This window comes from Vombatus ursinus, unplaced genomic scaffold (assembly GCF_900497805.2).
Source record: "Vombatus ursinus unplaced genomic scaffold, bare-nosed wombat genome assembly UNPS02011572.1, whole genome shotgun sequence".
Classification (NCBI taxonomy): Eukaryota; Metazoa; Chordata; class Mammalia; order Diprotodontia; family Vombatidae; genus Vombatus; species Vombatus ursinus.
Genome location: NW_020951350.1, coordinates 2,112,515 through 2,131,570, shown reverse-complemented (window position 1 = coordinate 2,131,570; position 19,056 = coordinate 2,112,515). Strand labels below are relative to the sequence as shown.

The 19,056-nt window shown below is 39.8% G+C and overlaps 1 protein-coding gene across 1 annotated transcript; it reads right to left on the bottom strand.

Moving 5' to 3' along the window:
* Nucleotides 1-1,455: 1,455 nt before the first annotated feature.
* Nucleotides 1,456-18,667, bottom strand: LOC114039028 (alpha-1-antiproteinase 2-like). The gene is made up of 5 exons (XM_027856617.1): nucleotides 18,579-18,667; nucleotides 11,432-12,064; nucleotides 7,975-8,245; nucleotides 3,856-4,003; nucleotides 1,456-1,740 (listed from the first exon to the last, which is right to left on the bottom strand). Exons 2-5 carry the CDS (start codon nucleotides 12,060-12,062, stop codon nucleotides 1,540-1,542), a joined length of 1,251 nt encoding a protein of 416 aa, XP_027712418.1. The 5' UTR covers nucleotides 12,063-12,064; nucleotides 18,579-18,667; the 3' UTR covers nucleotides 1,456-1,539.
* Nucleotides 18,668-19,056: the final 389 nt, after the last annotated feature.

Here is a 19,056-nt window from a genome sequence, read left to right as displayed (position 1 = left end):
CTGCAATGGGTGCTCAGAGGCCCAATGGTTTTTTTTTAACCAACAATGACAAAAATAGTTCACATTTCTGTAACATCTTTTCCATAGATTTTCTGCAAAATGGGTAGTACAGATATTATTATCCTCATAGCAAATGAGTAGTATGTGTTAGAGCTCAGACTTAAACCCGTTATCATTGCTGTTTTTTTAAGTCCAGGACTTTTTATACTACACCATTGACCCCAGTAACAAGGATATCCAACCCAGTAGTACAGATACCAATCCATACCAGCTTGTCTTTACTGTCTGACTCTTTTCCATACTGTCCTACAAATCTGCCTCGGAGACTAGGTCGGGGGCATGCATCCAGCATTCCTTTTGACCTTTTGACGTTGAATGGATACCTATGGAACACTATCTAACAGATATCCATCTCTTGTCTTTGCTACGTAGACTCTTCTCCCCCTGTGTCCCTGACTTCCCCATGTTACGCCCCATGTCTAGAATGTACTCTCTCCTTGCCTCTTTAAGAGCCTTTATTTCCTTTAAGGTGCTTCTTAAATGCCATCTCCTACACTTGGATTTTCTTGATCCTTTTAGCTACTAGTATATCCCCTAATGCCTTGTGTTTATTTTCTGTATATTTTGATATACTTATATTGCATCTATTTAAGTGTGTACATACTATCTCCTGTAGCATGTAAGTTCCTTGAGAAAAGGATTATTTGTGTGTATGTGTATGTTTGTCTGTATCTCCAGATACAAATTAAATATTTCTAAAGTTCTTGACACAATGTGTGCACACTTAATAAATGTTTGTTCATTATAATAATAATCAACCGTAAAAGACTTAGCTACTCTGATCAAAACAGTGTTGTTGTTCAGTCATTTTTCAGTCTGACTCTTTGTGACCCCATTTGGGGACTTTCTTGGCAAAGATACTGGAGTGCTTTGCTATTTTCTTCTCTAGATTATTACAGAGGAGGAAACTGAGGCAAACAGGGGTAAGCGACTTGGCCAGGGTCTCACAGCTAGTAAGTGTCTGATGCCATATTTTAATTCAGGAAGAGTTCTATCCCCTGTGCCACCTAGCTACCTGTGATTAATACAATTATCCATGACAATTTCAAAGGACACGTGATGGAAAATGCTATCCACCTTGAGAGAGAGAACTGATGAACTCTGAATATAGATTGAAGCATTTTTTTTTACTTTCTTTATTTTTCTTGCTTTTAAAATTGTTTGCAACATGGCTAATGTGGAAGTGTGTTTTATATGACTTCATGTGCATAATGGATGGGAGAGAAAGGGTGTGGAGAGAGGGAGAGAATTTGAAACTGAAAGTAAAAAAAGGAATGTGAGTTAAAAAATATTTCTCCTCCCCTCCTTCTCCAGTGCCTGACACACAGATATTTAATAAATGCTTTTTGATTGATTGGTTGAAGATCCTTTGTGGAAACTGTTCCAAATGCTAAACTCTGCACACTCACCTTGGCTTATATATTTTTTTTTTAAATTTATTGCAATAGTAGCTTCTGAGTCGCAGATAACCCCAGTCCATCAATGTTTGGCTGTGGGGTCTACAATTTTTCCCACAAATAAGTCCTGGTGAATGTTTGTATCCATAAGGGACATAAAGAAGGGCCTGTTGAAATTTACGATGACAGGGGGAGCCGCTATATTGCGCTGGATTTCAATGTCTGTGACAGCAGCTGCCACGGTGCCATTTTCGCTCACCTCAAGTGCCGCCTTGTGTAACACCTAGTAGAGGAAAGGTACACATTGTCACTCTGGGTAACAATTAACCTGACATAGCTGAAAGCAAGCCTCTAACAGAGTACCAGGGTTAACATTACACAAGGGCAGAATAGGAGGGAGTAAGTCTATTTGGGATTTCCAGAACATGGGGTAATTCCTCATCAACTTGTTCCCATAGACTTGAAATTCATAGGAGGTGTAACTAGAAGGGACACAAAGGGACTCCAAAGCACATCTGGCAGTACAAATGTGGACACAGAAACTCAGAAGGGAAATGTCATTTTTATAAGGCCACTCAGGTAAGAAGTACCAGAGCCAGTATTTGGATAAAACCATTCTTTCAACAGCTAGATGGTGCAGTGAATAGAGGGTGGGGCCTGGAGTCAGGAAGACTCATCTTCCTGAATTCAAATCTGACCTCAGACACTTACTAGCTTTGTGACCCTGGGCAAGTCACTTAACTCTGTTTGCCTCAGTTTCATTATCATTGTAAATTGATCTGGAGAGGGAAATGGCAAACCACTCCAAATCTTTGTCAAAAAAAACCCATAATGGGATCATGAAGAGTCAGACACAACTGAAACGACTGAACAACCAAAATTCATTCCACCATTGAAGATGCAGTTTGAAAATGTAAATCTTCTTGGAATTAATTCTAGGTGGATTTAAGCAATTACTAGGCATTGGGATGAGGAAAGAGAGTACTGGAGGCCTGAGTATTTGAAGAATGCTGGAGGAACCACAGAGAAGGGAAAAAAGCCCGTTATGGAAAAGCTAAGGTCACAAAAGACAACATTTTTTTTCATTTTATAGTATGGGGAGGTCTAGTCCTAAAGATCATTTCCAAGAAACAAGTGGTAAAAAAAAAAAAGAGAGAGAAGCAAGGGGTTGTACTTTAAAATAGAATAGAAAAGAATGAGTAGAAGTTTAGTAAGATAGAATATAATGAAGTTTAGAGATCATCTAGTTCAATTTTCTCCTTTTGCATGTGTGAATACTTAGGGCCAGAGAGATAAAACCTGCCCCATGAACCAGAAGTAGAGGCTGTATAAAGCATTTGGTTTCTTTTCTTTTTCTTTCTTGGGCAACTTAATTGGGGTTAAGTGACTTGCCCAGGGTCACATAGCTAGTAAGTGTCAAGTGTCTGGTCTGAGAGGGGATTTGAACTCAAGTCCTTCTGACTCCAAGGCCAGAGCTCTATCCACTGTGCCATATAGCTGCCCCAAGCATTTGGTTTCTTCAGGCTATGTTTGAGAGTTGAACCCTCTCTATACACACATGCTATGAAACTGTCTCTACAGGGGTTCCTAACCAAAGTCTTTAAACTTGTTTTTAAAAAATGTTTTGTTAACTCTATTTCAATATAATTACTTTCCTTTGCAATCCAATGCATTTTATTTTATGCATTTGAAAACATTATTCTGAGGAGTCCATAGGCTTCACCAGAGGGGATACCAAGATATAAATGATACAAAAAAGGTGGCTATTGATCTAGAAGATTTGAACCTTTACTCTTGCACACGCATCTTGATTTAACACTCCCTTTGTTGTTATTTGTAGTCATTTCAGTCATATCTGACTCTTCTGACCCCCTTTTGGGTTTTTCTTGGCCAAGATTCTGGAGTGGTTTACCATTTCCTTCTCCAGTTCATTTTACAGATGAGGAAACTGAGACAAACAGGGTTAAGTGACTTATACAAAGGCACATAACTAGTAAGTGAGGTGAGATTTGAACTCACAAAGATGAGTCTTCCTGACTCTGTCTGCTGTGTCACCCAGCTGTTCTTTTCAGATGACAGACTTATGTAAGTATGTCTTGGTAATGACAGACATTACCAAACCTATATTTGATATTTTCCAACTTTGTAGGACCTGCCAGAGTTTGTGTTCCCCTGACATAAGCTTTAAGAACTTAGAGTTATCTATATAACCCAAACTGGCATCAAAAGAGGAATTTAAAGGCGTTGTGACAGAGTGATAGCCACACATCCAACACATTGCCCAGTCCTATTATACATATAAATTCTATTTATGCATTTTTTATTTTAAAAATGTTGGTTTATTTCAGTAAGGTTAGAGTGTCCCTCAGAAATAAAGTCACAGAGTTGACATCCTTACCTTGGAAATTTGTAGTTTGAATTGTGTGGAGATGCCTGTGAGGTCTGCATTGCCAGTGAATACATCTGTTATGCCAATTTTTGGAAGCAGGTCTTCGAGTTCATAACTAGTGGAGATTGAGATCCTGGGCAGATAAATGTCCACCTTCCTGTTGGAAAAGAGACCCAGGAGGAGCTGAAATGCGCCACTTTACTTGCTGATTGCTAAATGATTCAGCTTCCCAAAGCAATGGACTCAATGGACCTTTTGGTTGTTGTTCTGACTGACTCTTTGTGACCCCATTTGGGGTTTTCTTGGCAAAGATACTGGAGGTGTTTGCCGTTTCCTTTTCCAGATCATTTTACAGTTGAGGAAACTGAAGCAAACAGTGTTAAGTGACTTGCCCAGGGTCACACAACTAGTAAGTGTCTGAGGCTGGATTTGAACTCAAAATTAGTCTTCCTGATTCCAAGCCCAGTGATCTCGCCATTGTGCCACGTAGCTGCCCATACAATGACTTTACTAACAGCTTAACCATAGCCTACTGCTGCCCCAGAAAACAAGGCATACAAAGCAAAAATCCTTCCTGTAGCAATCATGGTCAAATTCTATATTATCTTCAGTCCTGAGGGAAGGTAGGGAAAGATCTGTAAGCCTACCTGAGCAGAGCTAAGAAACATATAAACCTGGGGTACCAAGATTATGGGCAGCTAGGTGACACAATGGATAAAGCACTGGGACTAGAATTAGGAAGATCTGAGTTCAAATCTGGTCTCAGACACTTTCTAGCTGTGTGACCCTGGGCAAGTCACTTAATGCTGTTTGCCTCAATTTCCCCATCCATAAAATGAGCTGTAGAAGGAAATGGCAAACCACTCCAGTATCTTTGCCAGGAAAACCCCAAATGGGGTCATAAAGAGTTGGATGTGACTGAAAAATGACTGAACAACAACTTCAAGATTATAAGATCCTTGCAGATGGAGACCGCCTTTTCTACTCATCCCTCAAAGCACTACAGAATATCAGAACTAAAAGGGACCTTAAGGTCATATTAATCCAACCTGTGCCTGGATTGAAATCCTCTCTAATCCCTTTACAAGTCATCCTCAACAAGCGCTAGAACTATTATAGGGCTTAACTGGTGTGTGTGTGTGTGTGTGTGTGTGTGTGTGTGTAAAATTGGTAACCTTGTTTAAAATATATTTTGAAAACTGTATTTCAGTAGAGTTGGTTTTCTTTCTAATCCAATGTACTTTATTTTAGGCATTTAAAAACATTATTCTGAGAAAGGGTCCATAGGCTTGACCAGATGGCCAAAGGAGTCCAGGAATTGCAAAAAAAAACCAACCCAAAAAAACAAAACAAAAACAAACTCCCCCCCCCCAAATGGGTTAAGAACCCCTGCTCTATAGGGTGTTCTCTTGTCTGGGTTATTGTAGTACCAATTGCTATTCTAAGCTTAATTGAACTAGATGGCCTTTGAGGTCCTTCCAGTTCTGAGATTCTGGATTTATTTGGTCTCCTAATAGCTTCTCCTGGAAGATTTCCTGTGGTGGGGGAGGAGGGCACTGTCTCCTGGAGCAGCCTTTTGGACATATCTAGTTGAGCCCAAACCCGCCTCTCAGAGTTTTGCTGGGACATTATCTCTTTCATATCTAAAAGGATTATTGTGAGAATCAAGTGGGTAATGTATCTAAAATACATCACAAGCTGGAAATCCTCACTACACTCTACACTATCCTCTGTACTCTAATTCCTTATCCTTGTCTTATATTGATCATACCTTGCCAAACCCTAACTTTGGATTACACCCACTGTCTACCACTTTCATTCCTCAACATGTGTTGAGGAGTTGAATAACATTAGAGAAAATTACCTTCTGATTGGGTCCACTACACATTTATGTTATATAATCTTAACAGGGACCTCGCTGCAGCAGGGCAATATTTTTATACTTCTTTTCACCACCATGGCTATACCAACCTTTTCATCTTTCCTCTGAGCTTCCCCTAATACCCTGTCCCCAACCCTCTAAGTGAGGACCTCATCTCATACTTCACTGAAGAAAACTGAAGCCATTTGACAAGGGTTCCCTCTTTTTCCCTCCCCCTCCTCATCTTGCATCCCTCCTCTTCCGTTATCTCCTCCTTCACCTCTATTTCACATGAAGAGGTGGCCCTTCCGCTTGCCAAGGAAAACCCTTTTATTTGCAGAAGTGATTTCATTCCATCTTCTTCAGAAGATTACTCCCTGTATCATCTCCACTTTTCCACTAATCTAATCTCTTCCTATCTATTGGCTGCTTCCCTGCTGCCTCCAAGCATGCCCATGTCTCCTTCACTTAAAAAAACATAACTCAACCCCACCATTCCTGCTAGCTATTGCCCTATAGTTCTCCTTCTCTTATAGACTGAACTCCCTGAGAAAGCCCTCCACAATTTGTGCCTACACATTCTCTCTTCTCACTTTCTGCAGTCTGGGTTTCAACTTCATCATTCAACTGAAACTGCTCTCTTCAAAGTCACCCACGATTTCTTAATTGCCAAATCTAACGAACTTTTCTCAGCGTCCTTTTTGGCCTTTCTAAAACTTTCGCTATGATTACCTTTTCCCTATGGATACTCTCTTCTCTTTAGATTTTTGTGACACTGCTCTCTCCTAGTTCTCCTCCTACCTGTCTGGTCATTCTTTGTCAATGTCCTTCCCTGGTTCTTCATCCAGAGCATGCCCACTAATGGTGGGTGAATGTCCCCTAAGGCTTTGTCACAGACCCTCTCCTTTTCCCCCTCTATAGTATCTTATTTGGAGATCTCATCACTCCCATGGCTTCAATTATCATCTCGAAGTAGACTATTATTAAATCTATATAGCCAGTCTCTCCTGGTTCTACATTACCAACTGTTCTTGCGTATCTTGAACTTGATGTCCCACATGCATTTCACACTCAACATGCCTAAACTAAACTCATTATATTTCCCTTTGTACTCTCTCCTTTCCCAACTTTTCTATTACTGTCAAGGGCACCCCCATCCTTCCAGTAATACAGGTTCATCACCTCAGAGTCATCCTTAATTCTTTTCTTACACTCACTCCACATATCAGTCTGCTGCCAAGTCTTATTGTTTCTATCTTCAAGTTGTCGTTCATTCATTTTAGTCACGTCCAACTCTTTGTCACTCCATTTGGGGTTTTCTTGGCAAAGGTACTAGAGTGGTTTGCCATTTCCTCCTCGAGATCATTTTACAGATGAGGAAACTGAGGTAAAAAGGATTAAGTAACTTGACCAGGGTCATACAAGTAGTAAGTTTCTGAGGCTGGATTTGAGTCAGGTCTTCCTGACTCTAGGTCCTGAGCTCTGTCCACTGTGCCACCTAGCTGCCCTTTTCCTTCAACACATCTCTTCTACTTGTCCCCTTATCTCCATTCACACAGTTGCTACCTTAGTGTAAGCTCATATCACTTCACACCTGGACTGTTACAGTAGCCTGTTGGTTGGTCTCCTTGCCTCAAGTTTCTCACTACTCTAATTTACTCTTCACACAAATGCCAATGTAATCTGAAGGAATCATGCCATTCCTAGCTCGCCACACAATAAATTCCCATGGCTCCCTATTACTTTCAGGATCAAATATAAAATTCTCTGCTTTTAAAAGTCTTTCACGACCTAGCCCCTTCCTACCTTTTCAGTCTTCTTCCACTTTACTCCCCTTTATATACTTTGTAATCCAGAAACACTGACCTTCTTGACAGTCCTCCTGACTGCCTTTGCACTGGCTCTCTCCCATGTCTGGGAAGCTCTACCTCCTTGTCTCCACCTCCTGGCTTCCCTTTTGCCAATACTCAGTTGACATCTTATCTTCTGCAAGATCACTTTCCTGGTCCCCTCTTCGCTTCCAACTGCTAGTGTTTTTTCTCTTGGTTTACCTCCCATTTATACTGTGTATATCTCATATATACATGGTTGATTTTATGTTGTCTTTACCATTAAAATGTGAGGGCAGGGGCTGTGGTTTTTTTTGCCTTCTTTTGTATATTTAGTATTTATCATAGTGTTTGGCATGAAATAAACACTTAACAATTTAGCTTGTGAATTGTTTGCTTGATCATAGCTGTTAGCTATTAGCAGTCCTATGACCATACCTTTTTTCCAGAAATCTAGAATGTGATATTCCTTTCTTAGTGATTATAGCATCCAGTGCCTGCTCTAATTTGCCTTCATCTGGTAGAGCTAAAATTAAGCAGGCATTCCCCTCATAGGGCAGGACGACCATTGAAGAGAACAGCTCATCATCACGGTGGTAGTACAATTTTTCACTTTTCATCATCATTGGCACTTGTACTGTTGTGTTCTTATCCACATAAAAGTCCTGCAGTTCAGTAAGGGTGGAATTAAAAGAGGTCTCCCAGTTTCCTGCAGAAACAATAAAGAACAAATCATTGTATACCCTTGTAAATTGGGAATGTTGAGTGCTGGAGTATATAGTTAGTATTCAACTGAGTTCAAAGAATACATTTTTATTAAGTGCCTACCATTCACTGGACTACCAGCCTAAAGAGAATCCTTGTTAGGCCCTGGAGGAGATGAAACACCTCATGGAGATTACAATCTAATAGAGTAGACAGGACTTACCTAACCATAGAAGTAGCTCCATGTAAAACATGTCTCAATAAGAGCATAGAAAAAGTGCCATTAAAATACTCTGAGGCTGTCAATTTATACTGTATGGATTGAAGAAAGCTCCCTGGAAGAGGTAGTATTTGAGCTGGATCTTAAAGGAGGTATAGAATTTTTGTGGATAGACATGTGGGAGGAGGCCTTCCAGACTGAGAAGATGGAATGAGCAAAGAAAAGCATGAAGTATAGTGGTTCATTTTGGTTAGAGCTTAGAGGAGATAGAGGAGAAGAGAACTAAATGAGGTCATAAAGGCAGGCTGGAGCAAGAATGGAAGGGCTGCCTTAAGAAATAGGACTTAGGGACAACTTGTGTTTTCTTGCCAAATGGCTTTTTCCCTTTCTGATTGACCAGTTGTGGTAGCTTGTCTGCTCTGTGTCTATTACTTTGAGTTTAGATCTCATTAACCTACCGTAAGTCATGGTGGCCTGAAGAAATACATTTTATTTAAAGTTTATAAGTAGGGACAAATTAAGGGAGTGTTCCTTATTCTAGGAGGATGACCATTTGAATGGTGGCTTGGAGGGGGTTGGAGGAAGAACCAAGGCTACTATGTTAAGGTAATGTGATCAGTGACATAATGAAATATTATGTCTCAAAAGAGCTTAGCTAATGGACGTGGGTTATTCTATTGGGTAGCTATACAAGTCTACATATTCCTAGGTGACAAGTGGTACTTGCCTATACAGAGAGGCAGAGCTGAGGGAGGCAAGGTCAATCAATGACTCTCTGATAACCATAGAGCCCACAGCATTGACTTAGTACTTCCCTCCTTGTTAGGTATGCACAAAACCACTAGGGTGGGTATGAGACCCACTGAATAGCTTTAAGTGCCACTTGGTGCTGAAACCTTTAGTATAAAATGTATTCTACCTTGGAATATAATGCTCCCTGTAAACTTTTTCCTACCCACTTTTCAGGCATTATTTAATATTATTCCCCTTCATATGCTCCATTCTAACCAAAGTGAGTTGCTAGCTTTTTCTCAAACTCAATATTCCAACGTCTGCTTCCGTGCCCCATGCCTAGAATTCATTCCCATGTCACCTTCACTCCTTAGAATTTTAGCTTCTGCCAATGGTCACTTCAGGTACCACCTCCTGTTGGAACTTTTCCTCAGTCTTTAATGCTTTCTCCTTCAAATAGCTCATTTTATATTTGTTTACATGTCATACCCCCCCCATCAGAATATAAGCTCCTTGAGAACAGGGTCTGTTTTTCGAAATTAATACTGTGTCCTGCATGTAGTAATACTTAATACATGTTCACCGGATTGAACTGAAGATTGTGAAAATAAAATTAAATTAGAATAGGCTTTTCTTCGATAAATAAAGTATTTATGTGGGCCTAGATCCTATGTAGGCTTGGTGCCTCCATAAAGGATAATCTTATGACACTGTAGGGAGTCATGGAGAGAGATGTGACTCTTGGTTGGCTGAGATACTATTGAGAGAGAAGAGAAAAGGGAGAGGATGTCAGGTACAGATTTTGAATGGTGAACAGTAGACCCTCAGAGGCCACATTCATATGGGGAAAAGCCAGTGCCTTAATATTTCTCTTGATTCCTAGAGCTTTCACTCCCTAGAGACTGGTAAGTATAGACTCACTGGGTGAGATTGTTCTTACCCAGCTGCAGTTTCATCTAACTCATGGGTCATAATGCCTCTTAACTCGAGTATTCTACTGCCTAAATGCATCTATATGGCTTCCCTGATTAGTATTTTACTTATGTGCTTTGATAAATAAGTTTGCTTGGTACTCAGGATTGTCTTTTGTGTAATAATTATATGGTGGTATGGCTCAGCTGGATGATATTAAACTAACAGTTACCCTCCAGGTGTGAAGTGGAGCTTCTCTCTGTCTCTCTCTTTCTCTGTCTCTGTCTCTCCATCTCTGTCTCTCCATCTCTGTCTCTCTCTGTGTCTCTGTCTCTCTCTGTCTTTGTCTCTCTCTTTCCTGCCACCTCTTGTACCTACCCATGTAGCAGAGGCATGTATGAGAGAAAAAAAAATGTTAGTTTGACCAGGGAAAGTAGCTTTTCTCCTGAACCTCCAAAAGAATCCTTCCTCTCTACTTCAAATAGCTGATGTATAACAAATAGATAAAACTATCTATACCCAATGTTCCTCTTGACAATAGGAGATCGAGGGAGTGATCACTCAACTATGGTCACCCTCCAAAACCCTACAAAGGTAGAATTCCAGTTTCCCTGGAGTTATGTGATATTTCTATATGTACCTCTACACATCCATGTTACAGGTAGGCTGCCAAGTCTTTGTTATAGTTAAAAACAAAATCCCACCCAAACCCCAACAAATCACAAAGATTAGTGATTATTCATTTTGGGAAGAGATTTTTTCAGCTTTACAAAGGCATTCATTCTAAGTTACCTTTAAACAGTGAGCTTTACCCATATAACATGAATATATCCACCAGAATGTAGAATTACAGGATTTAGAACTGTAAATGACCTTGAAAATGTGGCCTCATTTTCCAGAGGAGAAAACTATGTCCCATAAAAGTAAAGTGATTTGCCCATAGTCACTGCAGAAAGTATGCGGTATTGCCAGGATTTGAACCAAACTCCAGACTATTTCAACCACATTATGCTGTAGTTCCTGAATAAAATAAAGGTTATCAGACAGACAGAGAAACTTAAGCTAAAGCATTAGGTGTCCTTGCCCATTAGAGTCAATCTGGAAAAAAATTTAATTAAAAAATGATTCAAATAGTTGATCTGAAATTAAACACATTAACTCTCAAAGATAATACAGAGTAACAGGAAAATTTCATTTATAATCATTTGATTTATATGCAGTTTTCAAGAACAGAGCTACATTAAATAAATTGAGATACAGGCATATTCGAAATTGTGAACATGAAGGAAATGCTGATGCATACAAGATACATATGAGAAGTCTTACCCTTAAAAAAAATGTGGTTTATGAGAACCATTAAGGTTCTGGGGTCTAGATCCTTGATTAATTCTGGAATTTTTCCGTGTGTTTTCTCATTTACATAATCATTAATCTGCTTCTTAGCACCTTCAGAATCTTTGAAGTTTGCAGCAAACACTTCGGCTCCATATAAGTTCTTGACATCATCTAAGAATTTTTGGAGTGGTTCCAGCTGATCATTAATAAAGAGGCCATTGCCACTTTCCAGCTGAACTTTGCCTTCTGTGTTGTTCAGTAGATGGACAAGATCTTGGAAACCTTCGTGGATCTCCCTTTCCTGAAGCTCTGTGAGATTAAAACCCAACCCCTCCAAAAGGTTAGTTAGGGTGGCCGTTTTGGCCCCCAGGGAGAGCATGGCAAAGGCAGTGGCAATGCTCACAGGAGAGAAGAAGACATTCTTGTGAGGATTTTCAGAAACCAACAGCTTTAACAATCTTCCAGTGAATTCTGAATTTGCAGACCTTATTTTGTCATAGGCCAGTCCGGGATTGGCCTGAGGACTCTGCTCTGTAGTGTCAGATTGGCAGAAAATAGCTTTTGGAATCCAAGCCACTAGCAGGAGCAAGTAGATGGGCAGCTGCATTTTCCTTAGAAACATTTCTAAAATAAGTTAAAAAAGATAATAACATTATGGTGTTGGTTAAAATGTCTGGCTTATGTAACATGGAGGTCTGTGACCAAACTCTGTGCAATGTAAATGCTTTGCATTTTGTGGATTTACTGGCTAAGACTGAGTGCTAAAGAAAGGAGAAATTGCATCTGAAATAGTGGATAGTTAATTCTTAAGAGAAGAGATGGAGGCAGAGATGTGTTTAGGGTGGAGTGGTTGGGGCTTTGTCTCAGCACCAGTTTCTGAGGGGGCAGTCCTTCCTTCCTGATATGGTCTGGAGTCATGTCTTACCATCTCATGCCCCCAGGGAATTGAGGTGGAGTGGCTTCAGGAGGGGTTTGAGAGTGTGTATTGGTAAATATTTAACAACCAGCTCTGTGAGGAAAAAAAAAGTATGCAGGACACACTTTAAAAATGACATTTTAAATGGCGTTGTTAATATCTTCTCCACCAATTTCTTAAGTCTGGACAGTCAACAAAATAATAAATCAACTCCTGATTTGTAGCATTTACTAATTTCCAAGGATTAAATGCTCATATTGAAAGCCTATATGGGATAGCTCCAGCAAATCCCGGGGAACCGGAATCACCCATAGTGAATGTTGGGGCAGGGAAGAATGGAGGCAGATATGGAGGACACTTCTGTGTTCTTTTTTCTCCCTCTCTCCCTCCTCTCCCCCCTCCCCAAGATGGTATGCAATCTGATATAGGCTATACATGTGCAATAGAAATACATTTCTTAATCAAGCTCTGCACAAACAGAGGCCTTTTGTTTTTGTTGTTCAGTCATTTTCACTCATGTTGGACTCTTTATGACCCCTTTTTGGGGTTTTCTTGGAGAAGATATTGGAATGGTTTGCCATTTCCTTTTCCAGCTCATTTTACAGATGAGGAAACTGAGGCAAGCAGGGATAAGTGATTTGCCCAGGGTCACATAGCTATTAAATATCTGAGATAAGATTTGAACTCAGTTCTTATCCTGAACTCCAGGCTCGGTACTCTATCCAATGAGCCACCTATCTGCCCCCAAACAGAGGCCTAGGCAGGATATGATGGCTCAGTGAGATCATAGGAAGGGATCTCAGCAGTCATTGGGTTCAACCACTTCATTATATAGTTCAGAAAACTGAGGCTGCCACAAGTGAAGTAACTTATCTAAGGTCATATAGGCAGTAAGTAGTAAGTGATAAAGCTGGGATTTGAAACTACATCCTTGGACTCCAAATCCAGGGACTGTTGACATCCATACCAGCTCAAGGACCCACACTGAACTGGAGAACCCTCTCCTCATCCAATTAGCCTATGGAGGCAGGGGGAGGGGCCACCTTGAAGCATGAGAGGATATGGGGAAAGGGGAAACAATTCAAGAAGAAGGCAAGCCTGGGAAAGGGAGACACTGTCTCAGGCCATATCTTTCTTTGGAAGCCTCTGCCTCACTTATGCTAGGGACCTTCATTTCCTTCAGAGTTTTGTGCTATCAAACTTCTCAGACTTTCCTGTAGGCTAGAACCTGTGGCAGACAGAGGCTGCTGTTTAGTCATTTAGTTATGTCTGACTCTTTGTGACCCCATGGACTTGCCCATGGGGTTTTCTTGGGAAACCTGGTTTGCCATTGCCTTCTTTAGTGTGTCCCCATTTTACAGATAAGAAACTGAATCAAATAGGGGTTAAATGACGTGCCCAGGGTCACATTTGGCCTGAAGCCAAATTTGAACTCAGATCTTCCTGACTCCAGGCCCAGTGCTTTATCCACTATATCATCTAGCTGCCCCTGGTAGAGAGAGGACTGGACTGGAATGGGGATGGAAGGGAAAGGAATAAACATTTATATAGTGCCTGCTAGATGCCAGGCACAGTGTTAAGTGTGACAAATGTCTCATTTGATCCTCACAACAACTCTGGGAGGTAGGTGCTGTTATTATCCCCATTTTACAGTTAAGATAACTGAGACAAACTGAGGTTAAGTGACTTGTCCATTTATAGCTAGAAAGTGTTTGAAGCCATATTTAAACTCAGATCTTCCTGACTCCAGGCTCAGTGCTTTGTACACTGTGCCACCTAGCTGCCTCAATGGATGGAGAGCTATGTAATGAGCTGAAGAGGTACTGAGCTGAACAGGATACATTTCAGGGGAGACCCGAGTGTTTGAGAAGATATCAATGTGTCTATTGAAGTAACTAAGTCTCAGAACAAAGGATAAGGTAGAGGGGAAAACTGCAGGGGTAGTGCTGATGTCCTTGAAAAGGGGGCTGATTGATACCAGCCCCTAGGATTGTTGTAAAGAAACGTTTTTGAGGGAGAAAAGTAGAGGGAGAATCTGGAGTTGACAGTGAGGAGCAAGTAGTATTTCTCCTTCTCCCGTCCCAGTGTAGCAGGAGGCCTGAGAGAAAGAACACATAATTCCAGAGAGTGGCCAAGGATGCAGTATCTTTCAGGTGGAGTCATGCAGTGGCATGCTAGATCTGGCTCACCTAGTGTCAAGAGCCAATTGTTAAATTTGCAGTAAGAGCATTTATTCCTCAGAAATCAGCAAATGCTACAAATCAGGGTTTGGGTTTTTTTTTTTTTTTTGGTTGTTGTTATTGATTGCCTAGCCATAAGAGAGAGATGGAGAAAATTCTTAATAATTCAAGTTAAACTTAAAAGTGTGTTCTAAGTACATTTTTCCCCCCAGAGAGCTGGTTGTTAAACATTTACTAACATACTCCTGGATCCAAATTTCTAAAAGTGCAAGAAGATGTATAGTATGAGGTCATGGCTTAAGGTAAAGGAAATTTTGTTCACAGTAGAACAGGGCTTCCTGAAGGTGCTGAAAGGGGAAGGAACAGCAGGGTAGGATCCAGGTGGATGGGGATGACGAATTAGGGCCTGGTAGTGTGGGAAGGGAATTTTTGCTTGGGCAGCCTGAGACACCAAATCACAGGGTTTCAGAATGAGAAGAGAGTTTGTGAATCCAGGACAGTGGCCACAGTTCCCTTTGTGCCTTAGCTGTCCCAGGTGCCAGAATTCCTAGTTAAAACTCTGGATAAAGAATAGAGGTCAGGGGTGAGGGTTAAAATTTAAGCAAAATTGTTACATTGCTATTAGGAAGGCTTATCTTTTATCTTGTCCATTATACTCCAGAGTACACCGACCCCTTTTTTGTTTTCTTTCCTTCCATGTTTATTTGTAATCTGTTCTCAGAGGATTCTCGTTCATTGAGGTTCAATTAACTGGAAATAACTTCTGTGACCCCCCCCTTCCAAGTGGATTTTCAATCAAAATCAATCAATCAATTGACAATCAATCAATCAATCAATCAAAATCCAAACTGAAGAGATGAACCTCTAAAAATGGAATTGCGAGTGCTTCACTCAGTGATCTCTAACGTACCTTCCAGGTCTACAAGTCTATGAGTCTATCCTCGGGCAAAATGTGGTCAATATTTAACCAGCAAAAGAAAGAAGTTGGTGTCATGATCCATAGAAATAAAAAGGGGGAAATAAAAAGTTCTCCCTTTTAGAACTTGGCATCCTAAATTTTGTGTGGGACAAAAAATAAAACAAATAGAAAAATACTATTACTACTGGTAATATGGATACCACATATGTACCTATGCCCTAAAGCCAAAGGTATCATATCCTTTTGTGTAATGCTGGTCAAAATTAACTTGGAGATAGCCCAATACCATTCTGGAATCATTCCAGTTAACCAAGGCAGTCAGAAATAGGTTACTGCTTCAAGTCCCATTAAGGAAGGAGGAAACTGTTCTATGGAGAATAACGAAGCCTCTCACTGTCTGATGGGATCTTCTTGTCTACATATAAACCTGAATATTTGAGCTGGAAGGGTCCCTAGACTGGCTTTAGTCAAGCCTTGTCATCTTTCAGAGAAGAAATCTGTGTTTTAGAGAGATAAACTAACTTGTCCAAGTTTGTAAAAAGAGTTATTGAAAGAGCTGGAACTAGAGAAGACCAGTCCAATGATTTTCCTCCAGAATTGTTTTTTGGAAAGGATCCTCAAAGGAAAACAAACAACCAACCAAACTTAGATAAGGAAATTAAAGCTCATGAGGTTATGTTATTGTCTAAAGTTACACCAACTGTTATTTTAATTTTTGATTATGGCTCAGAATGAAAATAATATAATTAGAGTTAGAAGAGACCTAAGAAAGAGCTCATCTAGTCCAGGTTTTAGTCCAGGTATACAGCCTGAGGTCTGTATAGTTGTTTTTAAAAAACAAAAACCGAAGGCAAAAACAAACTTGGATAACTATGTTCCAATAGAATTGGTTTTCTTTGTAATATTAGTATTTTACTTTATGCATTTGAATATATTATTCTGAGAAGGGGCCTATAATTTTCACCAAACTGCCAAGGGGGTCCATGACACAAAAAGGGTTAAAAAGTCCTGATCTAGGCCAACCTCTATTCAAATCATAAATTCTGTTTACAATATCCTTGATGAATGATCATCTATTTTCTGCTTAAATACCTTCACTAAAGAAGAACTCACTATTTCTAAGGCATGCTATTGTATTTGGGGGCTTTCTGTACGTAAACTTACCTTAACGTCTAGTTGAAATTTGCCCTCACATAAAAGGGGAGGGAACCAAAATGCTCCCTTCACTCTCTTTTGGGACTAGGCCTAAATTTGGAAGTCTTGTCTGCCAAGAAAGAACTGACTGGCATTGGAGATAATATGATATTTTCAGGTATCACAGGTATTAGCAATGTATGGCACATGATGAATGAGACAATTACTTCCTGTCACTCACCCACTCCTCTATCATCTACCTCTGATTTTTTTTCTCTCCCTCCACTTTCTTTTCACATTTCTTGTCTCTGTTTTTTTCACTTCTATTCTCTTGATTCCTTTTTTTTTTGCCCCTTTGTTTCCCTCCCTTAATGCTTACGTTAATTTGTACTATTCACAGACTTTACTTAATCCCCAAAATCAATCACTGGCCTCTGGTATATGACAACCAAGGTATATTTTCATAACCCAAAGGACATTTCTCTTCATTATTCCTATTGTCTCAAGATGCTGGAATGGTCACTTCATGCTATCTAAGGGTTTCCAGGTAACCATGGATTGAAACCCACTTGGTGGAATACCCTAAAATGTTGTTATTTTCCTCATTACTATAGATTGGCCAAGGGTTGGGGGCCTCCTTTTACCAAGTTTCACCTTGATGTTGTATACATCTATATCAGATGTGGTGGCTTAGTTGGCTTTTTCTGGTGCCATGACTTCGGATACTGACCTATGAACCCAATACCCATGTTGTTCTAGTGTTGATATTCATGAAAAGAGGAATCTGGGTTGAGTTCAAGGAATTGGTTAGCTCAGAGTGGTTCAGTGAACTTGACTCCATATTACCTTGTATGGTTCTGAGCACTTTTTGTACATCTAAGATACCAGGTTATTACCTGATAGTAAGAGAAGCAGTACTTCTCTGTGTCTTGATGAGATTAAAAATAGACTCTAAATACACTTAGCCATTGTTTGGCATGCTTTATTGCTTGCAAAATGATCTACAAATATTCTTTCATTTTGCCTCAAGACAATCCTGGGAGGTGGGTGTTATTCCCTCCATTTTGCAGATGAGGAAACTGAGGCAGACAAAGGTTAAATGACTTGCTCAGGGTCATACAGTTGGTAAGTATTGGAGGCTGGATTTGAACTCAGGTCTTCCTGACTCTAGGTCCAGCACACTATCCATTGGGCTGCTTAACCTACACACTTTTTTCTTTTGGCTTCTTTTCGTTTCTTGCCCTAAGTTGCTCAACCTACCTTACAGGTCACAAGATAGAAAGAGATGATGTATGTAAGTCACTCTGTAAGCCACAGAGTAGTATATAAACATCAGATCTATTGTCATTATTTTTATTCCAACATCTAATTGGAAAAAATTTATTTCTATAGACCTCATGGAGACTTTTCCCTTGAGTCTGTACTTTGAGGTCATCTTCTTGTCTAGTTTCCCCTAATATTTTTCCCTTTAACCCCAATCTACAACCTTCTGCCCTCTTCTTCCAAGTCTTTGCTGTAACTGACAAGGAGGGTGTAATTTTAATTTTTAGGTTTCCTCTAACTGAATCATGAGGCTATTTGTCAAATAAAATGTGACTCCTATCCCAAATCATACTTCTGTAATGTATTATTTTTGCTAATGAAATGAGATTCAGATCCATTCCAAAGATAATTGTTTTATGTTCATTTGTTGAAACTGTTTTTATTGATTGACAAAATTTTCCTTTGATTGGCCTGCCCTTTCCTTTAATATTTTTGACAGAAATAGAATAACTTATTATTTCAAACCACTTACATGAGAAAGTTCAAATAAATACAGGAGAATTTCAAATGTCTCTATTGCCACCCTTACCCCCTTCTGAAAATGCAGTTACCAATGTTTCAGTTTAACACCCAGAGGTCACTGAAACCATCCATGTCCTCAGCAATTACAAAAGTAACAAGTTGAATATTCTCAAGTGAAAAAAAGTAAAAAAAAGAATAACTTACAGTAGATTCCAAAGGAGCTTCTTGTTCTTGTCAGGGCTATATCTGCTAGTCCCTTACTTATACTGTTAAATGATATTATGAAATAGATTAAACCCAAGTTAATATTAACTCGAGAAGGACAGGATGATGCTCTAGCAGGCTAAAGTAAATCCTGGGACTTTTCTTGCTTATGTGTAGATGAACAGTAAAGATAAATACCAACTAAAATGTGGAGTTGGGGAGAAGAATTAGCCAAGTCATGTATTATATTTGTGTTTGTATTGTGAGGCATAATCTTGTAGTGAGATCACAGGTCAGAAGATTTAGAGCTGGAAAGGACATTAGATAGGGAAACTGAGTCCCAGAGAGGGTTAAGTTATATTCCCAAGGTCACAGAAGGAATAAATAGCAGAGCCAGATGTCTAGCCCAAGTCTTCGATTCTAATGTCAGTACTCTTCATTGTACCACACTGTTTTTATAAAGTTAAATAAGACTTTA

Coding starts and splice junctions, on each gene's coding strand:
- LOC114039028 (XM_027856617.1), bottom strand. CDS start 12,062: ATGTTTCTAAGGAAAATGCAGCTGCCCATCTACTTGCTCCTGCTAGTG. Junction 8,246..11,431: donor AAACCACATTTTTTTTAAGG/GTAAGACTTCTC, acceptor TTGTTTCTGCAG/GAAACTGGGAGACCTCTTTT. Junction 4,004..7,974: donor TCTAGATTTCTGGAAAAAAG/GTATGGTCATAG, acceptor CTTTTCCAACAG/GAAGGTGGACATTTATCTGC.